This window comes from Mugil cephalus, chromosome 6 (genome assembly GCF_022458985.1).
Source record: "Mugil cephalus isolate CIBA_MC_2020 chromosome 6, CIBA_Mcephalus_1.1, whole genome shotgun sequence".
Lineage (NCBI taxonomy): Eukaryota > Metazoa > Chordata > Actinopteri > Mugiliformes > Mugilidae > Mugil > Mugil cephalus.
Genome location: NC_061775.1, coordinates 7,161,762 through 7,176,845, shown reverse-complemented (window position 1 = coordinate 7,176,845; position 15,084 = coordinate 7,161,762). Strand labels below are relative to the sequence as shown.

The 15,084-nt window shown below is 42.3% G+C and overlaps 1 protein-coding gene across 11 annotated transcripts in view; it reads right to left on the bottom strand.

The window, feature by feature from the left end:
* Positions 1-5,943: 5,943 nt before the first annotated feature.
* Positions 5,944-15,084, bottom strand: part of celf5a (cugbp, Elav-like family member 5a) — a 172,238-nt gene continuing 163,097 nt past the window's right edge. For all 11 annotated transcript variants that reach the window (XM_047586699.1, XM_047586702.1, XM_047586700.1 and 8 more), the window contains 3 exons: positions 14,280-14,423; positions 10,848-11,011; positions 5,944-10,397 (listed from right to left, as the gene is read on the bottom strand). In XM_047586699.1, coding sequence (XP_047442655.1) covers positions 10,884-11,011; positions 14,280-14,423 — 272 coding nt within the window. In that variant the 3' untranslated portion in view covers positions 5,944-10,397; positions 10,848-10,883. The remainder of the gene's footprint in view (positions 10,398-10,847; positions 11,012-14,279; positions 14,424-15,084) is intronic.

The window sequence follows — 15,084 nt, the reverse complement described above, 5'->3', positions numbered from 1 at the left end:
GGCAAGAATCCATTTTCATTTATTCTATTCCAGCTTTCAGTCCTGTTGGGTATCTGTGATCGAAAATTGAGAATTTTGAGGATAATGTTGAGCTAAGTTAATATGGAAACACTACTTCTGGATCCGGACGGCTCATAAAATTAGAAGCAAACATCTACACAACTCCTCCTAACAGCAGTTTCCAACCAGGTGCCTGCAGTGCCGGTTGCGTCCTGTTGGTGTCCTCGGTCAATTGGGCCTGACAGCTCTCAGTATAAAGACAGCTGTGACGAGCTGGCTGTGTAGCTGTAGGGTTCCACAGTATGTTCTCAGTCCCCAGTGTAAATGTTACCTCTGAGTGCTGAGCTGGCTGCTGGCTTTGCTTTTGTCTGCCAGAGCTCTGCATGGCTCCAAATAGGATTTAGTCTGTGGTTAGAACCAGGTTGAAATCAACAACAACAAAACAGCACATGATGTTTGATGATGTTTGCACTATCCTCGAACAATGAGCGCTACGACTAGAGTGAGGGGGCTGTGATCAGTTTTTATTGCTATTAAAAATGCAATTAAGAAAGCTCGGGCACACTCCTTATGAAGACATTAAGAATTAATGCTCTATAATCAGCAGACTTGGACGCAATTTATATCTTGAATTGAGTTAAAGGTAATCTGAGCCTTAATATTACTCCCAGCGACAGCATGTTTCATCACACATATGCAGTCATACTTAATCTCCCCGTGTCCCATTTCTTCAAATAAAGACGACGCAGCAGTGCGCCGCGAGACGTGGGAGACGGCAGATGAAACCTGTGGTGTTTTTCTTTTTTTCTTCTTTTTATTTGCAGAGCACGTTGAAGGTGATCTGGACCAGGTCTGTCTCAGGTGGTTTCATCACTTCATTTTTATAGGAGGAAGTTAGAAACAGGAGTGAGGACTGGTAGAACTGTCGCTGGCGTGTCCGATGGTGAAACCATTGATAAAGTGATTTTTTTCAAACCACATTTAGTCCTTCATTCACAAATTTAGTCAAGCAGTCATGCAGATTCCTTCCTTGTTATCAGCATGTTGAACCTGCTGATAACAAGAAGATCAGAAGGTCGCCTGCAGAGGCAATGACTTCATCATCGTTGCAAGAATGGGAACCACTGACCTCCTCCTCCTTCAGTTCAGTAGCCCACCTCTCGTTGTGCGCTGAGCCCTTGAGACAGAGGTAGCAGAGCGGAGGCCAGTGTCCATTTAATTCGGCAGTGCTTCTTTTCAACTACCCAAAACAGGAATGCAACAAAGGATTCACACAGTTTCCGCTAAATCACCAAAAACGTTTGTCTACGCATGCATGCACCAACTTACAGGCATAACATTACGACCGCCTTCCTAATATTGTGTAGGTCTCCTTGTGCCTCCAAAACAGTTGTGACTCATCAGAGAATGGACCTGGGTCACTGGGGTCCTATGAGTTGAAGGGAGGGGCCTCTGTGCATCATCCCACAGATATCACCCTCAACTGCATCTTGTACTTGATAGTATACTTGACTAGTATATTTCAGAGTCAAATATTGGACTATACTCTTCAAAGTTATGCCTAGTGAATCTCTGCAGATTATGTTCTTGACGATAATCTTTTAGTGTATTAGGTATTTGGAAAACATCTTCTATAACCCAAAGAAACACATTTTGTCCCAGCGAAAAGCCAAAACCTACAGACAGTGAGTTTGTTGTTATTATTATTATTGTAAGAAAATCAGTGAATCGTGACAATTTTTAAACTAGAGCGTCAAAACAGTGACCTTCACCATTAATTTCTTACACATCTGTAGTAGATTATTTTTTGTGAGGATCACTTGATGAAGTAATTGTTTCACCTCTCACCAGCTCATTTATCATGTGACACTGTGGAGGAGAACGACCTCTACGTTGGAAAGCACCTGGACGTTTACATCCAAAGCAGTGAAAACTAGCTACAGCACCGCAACTGCTAGCACAGCGCTGCATTAATATCAGCGAGCAAATCAATTTCTTTACTAATTGAATCCGGTAGAGGGGAGAGTTTCCTGCAGAGAAAGTTCGACACACAAGTACACGCCGATCAGCCAAAACATTAACACTACTTTCAGGAGTAAACAACAATGACTCTTATCTTATAACAATTCAGTGTTTTTCTGGGAAACTTTTGGACCTGGTATTCATGATGTGGATGTTACTTAGACATGATCACTCACTGAGACCAGACCAGGCACCCCCACTCCATAGCAATGACACTCCTTGATGGCAGCAGCCATCCCCAGCAGGATGCAGCCTGATACAGACACACACACAAAAACACTTCAGAAAAAAATTAAAATTAAAAAAGGGCACAATGTATTGACCTGGCCTCCAAATTCATTAGATTCCAAACTAATCAAGGATCTGTGTGATGATCCACACAGGCTCCTCCCCTCAATCCATAGCACCCAAAGGTACAAGGGAGGCCTACATAGTATTAGGAAGGCGGTCATAATGTTATGCCCGATCAGTGTATACAACTAATCAAAAGCATCCTTTACTGATGATATATCTTTACTTTTACATACTTTGAGTTCTGGACTGTTGCTTTTGTATTTTCTGTCATTATATTCATAATTTCCTCTCAGTAAAGCACAGGGATGCTTTGTCTTTTATCTGAACACGTCCATTCCTCTCATTGCATAATTTCAACATTCACACTGTTTGTGTGTCCTTCCATTATCACTCTACACAAACCTAACAGTCTCCGAGTGTGGTCGTGATTCACAGCGTCTCTTGAGGTGCAGCACCACCAGCCAGGATACTTTATATAATACCCTCCCACAGGAGAGCGCCATCCTAGCCCACTGGAAGGACGCTGAGCTCCTCGACACGTTGTGATCATTTCATATTTGGAGTCTCCCTTTTCTACGCTGACTGACACTGAACATATAAGAGACTCTTCTTCTAAAATTTTCTTCTTCACTCACTTCAGAGGATTCCCGTCCGGGCATTCGATCGGAGGATGTGGGAGCAGGTTTGCAGGAAGCTGCTCACGCCTGTTAGGATCCGGAGCCTGTCCACCAGCTTTGAGCCATCCCTTCTTGACTTTCCCTTGTAAACAAGGACAATTACTAAGCTAATGAGTTGAGAAAAAAAACTGCTTGAGTGATTGATACCCTCAATGGGGAAATTAATTTGATATTAATAGAGCACTTGGCAAGATAAATAGACAGAGGTGTGTGAGTCCTCTCCTTGATTGATAATGGATAGATTGATGGGTGTCTTAATGCGAGATATTCCTCAGACATAAATGAGGCGGCCTTGATGAGGAGAGGAGAGCGTTTTAACCAAGTGTTCGGAGCATTAAGTTGAAATGTATTTATTATGATGTTAATATAAATATATATGAGACTGAAAGCCTTGGATTCAACTTGGCTTAGTTTTACCAAGAAATAAAACACAATTAATGATAGGTAATACCTAAAAATAAGAATTAGAATTGAAAATAATAATAATAATATAATAATATAAATAAATAAAATAAAAAATAGTCTTCAGAGTCTGTTAAGTCCAAAAGGATAGAATGATGTTGTCTCTTAGGCAGGGCTGTCTATGTTTATTGACCTTTATATCTTCAAGTTTTTTCGCACTTGTTGCAGTTTTTCTTTCTTTTTTAAAGAAAACAAAAAAAAAAAAAAAAAAAACAAAACAAAACCAAATGATAGCTTTGTGACACAGTAGTTTGACATTAAATCACCCCTACAGCTCTGACCCGAGCATCGCCCCCGGGTAACGCTGAGGATGAATACTGATTGTGGCAAGTGTGGAAAACATCTCCGAGGAGGCGGTTCTACCAGTTTATCCTCTGGATTTATTGATGCTAAATGATGCATAAGGTGTTGGGCCGTCGGCCGCCGCTGCGAACGCGTTCGGCTGCGCTCGCGAGATTGCGTTTGCTCCTGAAACCATCACCTTGCATCATCCCCGCAGCTCGTGACGACTCGTAACCCTAACCTCCTGTTGCCGGAGCGTTTTGCCTAATGATGCACTCGCAGTCTGATTGTTGCACCGAGCGGAGAGACGTCCAACATACACATACATTGCACCCTGTTACATGGGTCACTGCTGCAGAACAAAGAGCGAGAAGTTACTCATTTCTCACGGAGTTTTTTTTTTTTTTTGTGTGCGTGTGTTTGTGTGTGTGTGTGAACGCGTTTGCGTGTACTGTGTGCGGTTGCGGGGTTCCAGAGGCGGCGATTATGCAGCTATCTCATACGGCAGGCTCTCTCATACCTGACCATCTCAATCTGTCTGCGTCTCCTCAATAATCAGAGTGACAGCGAGCAACTACACATATCTCACCCACTGGCTCACTGCAGAATGAGTATTGACCTACATATCAAATCATACACTCCCGGTTTGCGTGATGGAGATGGTGGAGGGGCGCGCGGGGGGCGCTCTGTGATTGGCATCCCTACTTCGGTAAACGCGTCGCATCTCCCGGGTTTCCGCCTCTTCGTATATTGTTACAGATAACACATCACGTCAATGGAAATCGCACGAGCTCCGCAATTCCCCTCCGCTACTGTAACAGTAGAGAACAGCTGAGAACACCTGGCTGTCTCAGTGTGTATTTTTATTAACGAGCCCGTGTCACCAAACTTTTAACAAATGGCCCCCCGGTACCCTACGCCTCGAAAAAAAAACAGCTCGGAAATTAAGCATCTGCATCATAAATCTTGGAAAGTTACAATAATTTGCAATTCACTCCCTCATCAAAGGCAATATTACCCTAATTTATTATCTCCCGGCACGAGGGGTGCGCAAAGGCCGTGGAGATAAGAGTTTATCAGGAGGGGGATTGATTTTCATTAACTGATTGTAATAAAGATGAACTGCCTGCCGTGCACACTGACCAAGAGCCACACTTTATTGTAATTGGGACAATTTATTTCATGAGCCAGTGCCTCTACTTTTTTTTTGCACCTCCCCCTCTTTTTTTTTATATATATATATATATATATCCCCCTCATATCTGTCGCCGCTCTTCAAAATGTGAGCGCAGCGCCTCAGCTGTGCCGCCGCCGCCTTTGTTACACTGATGTATGAAGATGGTGATTACAAGATGGATGCGGAGAGGCAATTCAACTGTCAACAGATGTTGCGTCATATTTAGCTCCTGGCATCAAAAAGCCGTGCAGCACTTTTGCAAACTTGACTGATACTCAGCGCCTTCCTTATATCAACTTATTGCTCCCCGCTTGTCAAAATGCTAATGCTGTTTGTTCCCGCATCGTTCTCCGGCAGCCTCTCTCTCTGTGACACCTCCCGACTGAGAAATGTCTGTTTACGTGCAATTTTTATTTTTGTTTTCTGCTCCCACCTTATAGATCCTGACACACACACACCTCTGTTGTCTCCGTGCGCCCTGCAGCAGAAGCAGCATCAGGTGATGCGCTTTTCTTTGCAAGGCTTTCAGTCTCCGCGCTGACAGATAATCAAAATCATCCCATATACTGCACCACTGAGTTTCCATACGAGTATTAAACGGCTGCATTTCCCCCCACTAAAGCTTTTCATGATGAATCCCACAGCCGAGGTGCAGAAAATTGCCTCATGCCCCCTCCCCCTCCACACACACACACACACACACACACACACACACACACACACACACACACACACACACGAAAGAAAAGTAAAATATTAAAAAAGATGTGAGGCCGTAACCTTTTTAAAGGGTTATTACACAATTACCACAGCTTCATCGCTTAACATGAATGGGGTGTCAGTAACAGGCTCTGAGGTGGTGAGCCGGAGCCGGAGGTGGCCACAGCTGCGTCCCAGAAACTTCCCCGGCGCCGGAGACGCGGAGGGAGGGAAGGGGGGGCAGCGATTCCTTGTGCAACGACTCCCTCTTTCTTTGCTGTGCGGTTCAGCACACAGCTCGACACAACACGACCGTGAGAAAACAAAACATCCAGTTTGAATTTTTATTGTAAAATTGGAAAAAAAGGAGAGAAAGAGAGAAAAGCCCCAATAAGCATTTCTTTTTGATACATATCTTTATCTTACCATAACCGTAAATGGAAAAAAAAAATAGCTAAATAAATAAATAATAAATAAATAAATAAATAAATTAAATAAATAGGTAAATAAATAAACATCAAGTTACATACTTGACCCGATAATTATAAAATTATTAAATCATCAGTCATTAATATGAAGTAATCTAAGCAGCAAGTATTAAGAAATTTCAACAGGGGAAAAAATGTTTGGTTTCTCAGGCTAATACAGAACACATAGTTGTTTTTTTTTCTTCAATTTTTTTTATATATATATATATAAAAAGATACTGCTTTCCCTGTCAGTTAATCCATGCTGTACTGACGCTGCCACAAAAACAGGTGGCGCTCTCCTTTTAAAAAAACAAAAAAAGAAAAACAATACTACCTGTAAACAGCATTGTCTCCACCAGGTTTAAAGAATAGTACTGAGATTCCTCTTTTTGCGCCCTGTATGTCAGTAAAGTCTACTCCCAGACTCCTTACTGCCGTTTCTATGTTTTTGTATGCTTTGTGCTGAGAAACCAGAAAGTTAACATCTTTATAAAGCGAAAAAACCCTCCCCCCCTCCCCTGCGCCCTCCCCCCACCACTTCAATCCCCCAACCTATATGTAAAGAAAGGTCCTGTGCTGATTTTCCATAATATACAGATTTCATATTTATAATAAGCTACTATCCTTAGCATTCAACCCATAGTTTAAGAATCATATTGTTAATACGAGTAGTACCATAATCTTTAACCCTCCCGGCCCCCATTGAGCATGCTCAGAGATTAAAAGGGCACCATGGTAGCATGATAAATACAGTATTTAACAAAAATAAACAAATGAAGAAATAAAAATGGATGCAAAAGCGAAACCAATGTAAAAGGTCAACTTTAGCTCAACCACATGCAGCTTGATTATACCACTATTGGGATCATTACTGCCATTTCCTTTCTTTTTTTTCTTTTTTTTTAGCTACTCAGTTACTTATGTGTTATTTTTTTTTGTTTTTTTTTCTGACTCCAGCCCTCTCATCACCCTTTTTCTGAATCTTGCAGTAGATATGTATGTACTGGCGCCACATACGCAACTCAGTCATAAACGGCCTCTGACCACAAACCCTCAAATTTCTCACTTGTTTTTTTTTTTCTTGGGAGAATGAAATGAACTTGACATTTTTTTTTTCAATCTCATTACATTTCAGCCACAGCTGGCATCTTTAATTTGCATAACCCAAGCTGTTGTGAAGGCCAAATTTAATTTGATTTTAATAATTGAGAAAAAAATCCCCCAGCAGAAATACCATAAGAAAAGTTTTTTTTTTCTTTTTTTTTTTTTTTTAGATTGGATTTATAAGGCCCTGTATAGCCTGGGGAAAAGAGGACATCTATCACAGCTTCCTAAAGCTGCTTGGCCCTGACAGCAGAAAGGAAACTTAAGTAACTCGCCACGGGAAAGAAGCTGTCTGCTGGCGAATATATAAGAAATCTAACCTTTCACTGGCAAACTACACTGTATATCATTACAGCCTGAACTGGCCCTCCTCCTACAGCGTTCTCCTGCATCGCTAAATCGGCATTCACTTCCTGAAAATCAACACATTTATAAGAGTTTTATAAGAAGTCTTTAAGGAGATCTGGCACACGTTAAAGTCCGATGAGGAAATGCAGTGGATATGCTTGCATAATTTGGCAATTCATGATGAGAAAAGGCATTTTTTGAACTTTTCTTCTCACAGCATCTTAGCAGTGCTCCCAACGGAACAACATACACTGAATGGGGGGGGGGGGTAACACTGAGGCCTACTGAGATTCACGCTCCCCATCCCCCTTTCTAATAGTACTGATCAGTCAGCGATCACACAAATAAAATAGTCATGTTTTCGATGTGTAAAGCACTGATGTGGCTAAAGTTTAGAGGTGATGATCAGAGTGCTGAAGTCTCACAGAATCCTGAGGGGCAAGAAGCTTCAGAGAGTGGGTCGATGGATGTCATTAGACAAAAAACAAACAAACAAAAAACAACAGAGCGAAAGAAGCTATCTGAACAAATGAGAGACTGAAATGAAAAAAAAAAAAAAAAACATGTGATGCAGCAGCAACTCATAAAAAAACTAGGCTTCATCTCGGATGCACCGAATGTACGTGTGTCTTTATAATGAAACATCACCGTGGATGACACTCGCTTAGCTAATTCATCCGATCCCATACGGCACGATGTGTCCTGACCGTGCTGCATAAGAGCCATGTGTGACCGGCGCTAATGGTAAGTTGTCGTCCTGTTAAAGCAGCAGCAGCAGCAGCTGTAGCAGCTACACTTACAGGCCTGCTGCTGTCTAATTGATGGATCATTTTGCTCTTAATTTGACCTCCTAAGGCTGGTAATGCCAGGCTGCTTCTCACTGTGTACAGACCCTTACTGTGCTATTATACCCTTTGAACAAAAAAAAAAAAACTATATACAGCTGCTCTTCACTGAAGAACTTGGAACAATCTACTCTAAACACTATATACAGATCTTCCTGCAGCCAACAACAGATGTTTATTTACCATAATGATGTAGATTTAAGTATCTTTAAAGCGTCCCAGAAGACCGCTGCCCTCCTCAGAGTTTGGAATCTGAGACTGTGGCTGACAGTAACACAGAAAAAGTCTCTCGTGCACCCACCGCTGAGAAAAAAAAGATGAACTGTGTCACTCAGTCAGTTCATTCAAAATGCCAATGTGGAATCGATTGTGCATCTCTTGCCCTGCAGTGCTGCTCCCCATCTGATCAATATTATCATTATCCTAATTATGCTGCGGGTTAGCTTTGGGGCTCCCGTGAACTGATGGTCCCTATTAAGAGAGAGCTATGCTGGCACTTGGAGGTGAGGAAGAAGGGAGAGTAGGGAGAGGGGACGTAGGTGGGGTGGGGGAGAGAGCCTGCACTCGCCTCCCGAGAGCAGCTGCAGGAGCCTGGCAGTGGGAGAGGGCGCGACCCGGCGGGGACCACTGTGACCCGCTGATGGAGTTTTTTTTACAACTGCTGTCAGGCTCATTTGTATATTTTATTAAGCAGTTACAGATGCGGCGCTGTTTTACTGCTGCGTATCCACCTCAGCCGGGTGGCACTTTTACCACAGTGCTTTATGGTCAGATTATCTGTACTATCAAGGCTTTAATGATTACATGGAATGAGTGGCAATGACGATCAATTATGGAACTGGAACGCGTCGACAACAGGAGAGGGCAGCATTACTCGGCCAAGTGTGCCATGGCTCCGCGGTGTGTTTGCTTCGAGGAGGTGTTATTGTGTCACTTTTGGCACTGCAGGGCTACAGGTCTCCTCCTCCTCCCGACACAATAACACAGACAGGTAAACGCTTCCGAGATGAAACGCTGTGATGCAGATGAAGCGACAGGCGGCAAAAGAACACACATCTGAACATGCCCCAAACACTGTCTAACCCATATATTCTACGCCACTAAAATAGTATAGCTTTATTTTTTTTTTTTCTACATTTTTCGGTTTTGTTTTAATAGTCTCAAACCCGGTAGCTATAAATGTAAAAGGAAAAGAACTCAAAAACCCTTTGCTCTTTTTTTTTTTTTTCAACCTGAAGCTAGTATTTCTTCTTAAGTTTAACTTGTAATATTATTAGTAGTAGTTTGTAGTATTAGTATCATTAATACTATATATTACTGTTCAGAACGATAAAAATGTTTGGTCCTTTGGTCCCGTAGGGGTGAAAGATTTGCAGTTCTACTGTTGCTAATGGAAACCTCAGTGACCTCCAAGAGTCATAGTTCTGCGCTTGCTGAGAAAGACGGTGAGAGAATAAGAGAAAGAGGGAAAGAGAAAGTAAGTCTGTCAGTGGACACGTAGAATAGCTTCTTTTTTTCCACTGCTGTTGTTTTTTTTGTTTTTTTTTTGATCTTCAAGTTTTAACCCTCATTTGTCCAGTACAGTAAAAGCCACAAGCGCCTCTTTCCTTATATATATATGTGTATATAATATGTATATAGAAATCTATCTGTTGTTGCTGCTTTTTTGTTTGTTAGTTTGTTGCTTAATTAACAATTCAAGTCTCAACAAGAAAAAAAGTTCTGTTGTTCAGTTTCATCACATCTTTTTTCAGTTATTTTTTCTTCTCGTCTTTCTTGCACTGTGCCATCTGCAACTGTTCCGTCCCCCGGTGAAGCACTTCCTCCTCCTCCTCCTCCTCCTCCTCCTCCTATTTCGCATCTCCTTTTTCCGCCGTAACTTACTGTATATCTTCATAAGTAAATGCTGATATGTCTTCAAAAATTCCTTACGTGTTGATTTTTTTTTAAACATATTTCGCTTTCAAAGAAAAAAAAGTTTAACTCCTCCGAGATATCTTCACGTGTCCTCTAAAACCTGGAAGAGAAGGGGGGGAAAAAAAAGAGGGGGCAATTTGAAATCTCACTGCTCATTAAACTGTCAATCCAAAGATCCATTTCTTTCAACTTTGGATAGTCCAATATGGCTCTATTATATCAGCGTAATGGCCTGGAGAGCGCTAACCCACGCTGGCACACCAATCAATCTTTGTCAATCACAATGATGACACATTTTCTCATAATTAATATGCCGGCTGTGCTGCATATGAAATCATACCCTTATAGTTTTTTACATTTGTGGTACAAAGTTAAACGCCTTGCATTTACCTAGCTTACATATCTAATACCTATGATTAACGTGCCAGGCCCGATGCCACAGAGATGCCATCTGAGCCAGAGTTAAATCCTGAGCTCGCGCCAAAACGCCGACGAGGATCTGAACGTCGAGCCAGTGGCACCCTTTTTTTTTTTTTTTTTTTAAGCTCACCTGTGCTGCTGCAATGAATACTGAAGGTAGGCTGTGTCAGTAAGGGCGGCTGGCATCCTTCGGTCTCTTTAGCTGGACTTTCAACCTCTTCATCCCGATCTGAAAGCCATTCATGGCTTGAATAGCTGCCTGTGCGCTAGCAGGGTTGTCGAAGCTCACGAAACCTGCAGAGGGGGGGAAAAAAAAAAAGAGCCTTCATGAGAAGTAATTTGGAGATGGCGCTTGTTTCAAATTACACCACTAGCAGGAAATAGAAAAAAAAAAAAGGGTTGAACATGTGAACAAAGTGTTTTCACTCTCAGCTCCATCATCAGGACCTGTCTATCCCTTGAAGAGGTCTAGATGGCGTTGTTGAGGCAGGAAGCGCTTCACACACCTACTCGGTGGCTGCGATAGAGGCGAGTTTTTAAAGTAAAAACAGATCCTCCGTGTAAAGCAGAGTGTAAGGACTGGCTGCTGTGTGTTGCAAAATTGCCTCCCGGTCGTCTGAAGAGACGTAATGACTAAAGCTGCTTTTTGGTTTATCAGAGGTGGATGTGACAAGCTCGACATGTCCACGGTTTTACAGGATAAGAGCAATGCAATGTCCCATTCTAGTCAAAAATAAAAGGAAAACTGTATCATGGGCGTGGGCAAGATGTAAATATTAGCAAATGTAACACATTTATCCGCTGCTACGTTATTTAAAAATGCTTCATACCACAGACTGTGTTCTGCGTTCAATCAACCGAATCTAATGATTTATTGTCAATATCCCGGTGAATATGAACTAATTATAGCTTTGAGAAAAAAAAAAAAATGAGCACAAGTCACAGCAGAAGGTAGTTTGATCGAAACGCGAGCACACATCATCTCTAGGAGACAAGAGGAGCCGCAGACGGAGAAATGTCCCCGCGATAAACCCCTCCTCAAACCAATAACCAACATCCTGTTTCCATCATGTGCAAATATAAAGCCTTGAGAATTCAGTGACCAGAAACTGCAGCGGAGTGTGTCTCCGCTTGATGCACTCCCCTGTGTCTGTGGCGTCATTAGGAACGGTTGATGACCCGTGAAAGAGCAGCAGGAGCGTCTCCGCGTCCACGGCCGCCCGGGAGAGGGGCCGCCCCGGCCCGCTCGGTTCAGGGTTGGCCCGTCAGGGCGAAAGCTGGGCGGCCAGGAGGACGTTCTCAACGGAACTCTGCGGAGAGCGCAGAGGCAATGGAAAGGAGGCGACCTCCTAACCCACCGTCGGGTTAACGCATTTTGGCTGGGAGCGGAGAGGTGGGACGGAGAGGGGAAGCAGCTCCACGCCCTCCACTCGGCCCTGTCACAGATCACACGTGCGCTCGCTCTCCGTCTCCCTCTTTTCTTGTCTTTTGCACCTCATCAATCTAAGTTTATCCCCTCTTTCTCCTTCCTAGATTAATTACACCAGTGTGCTCCCTCCTTCCCCAGGCCTAACATTATGTTGTAAATGCACAGTGTGTACGTCAATACTGCAAATAGCTCTTCTTCATGAATTTATATGTTATTAAGTCCCCCAAGGGAGACGGGCCTGGTGATCAATTTTGCCAAGGGTTCTGTGGTTCCCTGAAGTGAAAACAAATGCTGATCCATAATTGTCCTTTGCCTCCACCCCCCCCCCCCACCCCACCCCACCCACCCCCGCCATCACTGCCTGCCGCCTCAAAGTTTTTATAAGCCCCGGGGCTGGTCGCTGTGTGTGTATGCGTGTGCAGGCTGACGGAGCTAAATGGGACAGGAGGTGTGTGAATCAGCCTCAGCGCTGCGAGTATTGACAGATATCGGGGATACGGAAAGGCAGTGCGGATGCTGATACAGCAACTCAAGGTTTCCAGGTCACGCAGCTGCCAAATAGAAACAAGGACATGGACACTGATCGACTGCATCATGGCTAGTTTGGCTACAATGTACTCAGCGTTTTTTTTTTTTTGTTTTTTTTTTTCTCGCAGCGCTGATGCCAAAACACAACAGTCATCAAGATGCAAATTCAGGTCAGTCCGTCAGAGTGAGATCATTCAATCCTCCGTGTCTTTGTGCTGTCAAATGTCATAAGAGCCACCAGCATCTGAGATAATAAACGTCACCCGCAAACACACACACACACACACACACACACACACACACACACAGTGTATAACACATTTGTGGTTTGCTAAGTGGTTTTGAAAATAATAGCTGCAAAAAAATCACCTTTCACTACGAAACTTCACACCTAAGCTGTGAATTTTTACACAACACCCACAAATGTCTGTTAATATTATATATATTATGTAAGCAGTTTATATATATATGTATGTATAAACTATTTCTGTGTAAGAGTGTACTGTGAGGTTACTTTTCCATCCATCACCTTTAATTATTGGAAATCACATGAATGACAGTTAATTAATTAACGATTCAAAAAATATAAATAATATATAATATAATAAACAAAACAAAACAAAAAAATAACTAAATTCATTCATTCACTCAGTTTCTGTAATTGCTTTTGCTATGAAGGGAAATAACTAGACAAAAAACTAATTTTGAAATCAAAAATAAAGACAGAGCAAATACATGACAAGGTTATATATCTATATTTATATCTTTGTTTTTATTTTTTATTATTATTAGTTTTTTTTGTTATTTATAGACAACCTGGTCCAGAAAAGTTGATTTCAGTGCAGCACCATCAACAGTGGGATGGTTTACAATAAGCTATCTCCACACATAGGCCTCATTTATTTAGCAGTGGGCCCTCACATTTGTGAGACTTGTCTTTGATTGGCTTTCTGGAGTTTTCACCACCTCTAGTCTAAAAATCAATGCACATTAACCCATGAGCAACCTGAGACTGAAATACTGGCAACCACACCAAGGTGAGTGGACACGTCATCATACAAATGCAGTGTATGACAGTGTGCACTTACATGGTGCTTTTCTACGTCAAAACCCTCTGTCGTGCTTTTTCGTTCACCCATTCACACACATTCACACACATTCACACGCCGATGGCAGGAGAGCTGCCGTGGAAGGTGCTCGCCCGCCATCAGGTGCAATTTTGGGTTCAGTGTCTTGCCCAAGGACGGACCTGGGGTGGAACCTCTAGCCCTGATATCAGGGGACTGATCTACCGCTTAAGCCATAGCCACAGCAGAATGAGTGTTGCAAATTCAACAAAGAGTTCTAACATAACTACAAATGAATTTCTTCATATTTACCTTTAATCACCTTCCAGTCTTATCTCAACTACTGAATCACACAGCTTACAACATTTGTTACCAACATAATCAATAAGTTATATAACTTGGATGACATAAAAGTAGGCGTGAACCAGTTATCTTTAATTATTACGTTCAAAAATCAAATGAAATTGAATGAATGAATGAAATGCGTTGTTTTATTACAGTACAGCTCTGTGCCTTGGGTCTCGGGCTAATAACTCACCAAAGCACTTGCTCTGATTGGTTGCCCGGTCCATGAAGACTTTAGAAGAGATGACGGTTCCGAAGGGCAAAAACATCTGCATGAGCTCATTGTCTCCAAACTCCTGTGGCAGGTGGTAGATGAAGAGGTTACAACCCTCCGGACCTGGACGGAACGAGAGGAACAGGGAGAGGGAACAGCTGTGAGTTTGTTGCTTTCATCCATGGAGTCTCACATGTGGACTTAAGTTTGCAATATATGCCAAAAGCTGTCTTGAACAATATCAGTAATGAAACACATAGAAATGAATTGGAAGGTTCTGCTTTCATTTTCTATGACTGTGTTGACAATACATTTGACTCCCCACACGATGTTGGCTTTGAGGGTCAATGAAATAAACTGTTAAAAATTGGATTTTCCTCTCTGTACGTCCGCATTTCTGGATGATTAATATTGATCTGCAACTTATGTGAACAGATTGCACAGTTACATTTATATATGTGCTAAAGCACATCTGATCAAAATGTAGAAAGAGAAAAAAAAAGTGCTCCACATGTGGCTTTGTTCATATTTTCACACTTCCTGTCGCCTCCTGACAAATTTATTTCTTCAACTGAAACACAAAAAAAATGCTTCCACCGCAATTATACAGCTTCCGTGCAGCCGAACTTCATTGTTATTTTAAAAAATGTATTAGGAAGAGTCACTTTGAATATCTTCAAACAAGCCGCCCCCAATTTCTCTTGCAAACGCGCTTTCCACATTTGTCCATCTAGGTTGCAGCGCGACTTTTCTCACAGCTAGGGATTTCATTACATAAGCTTTA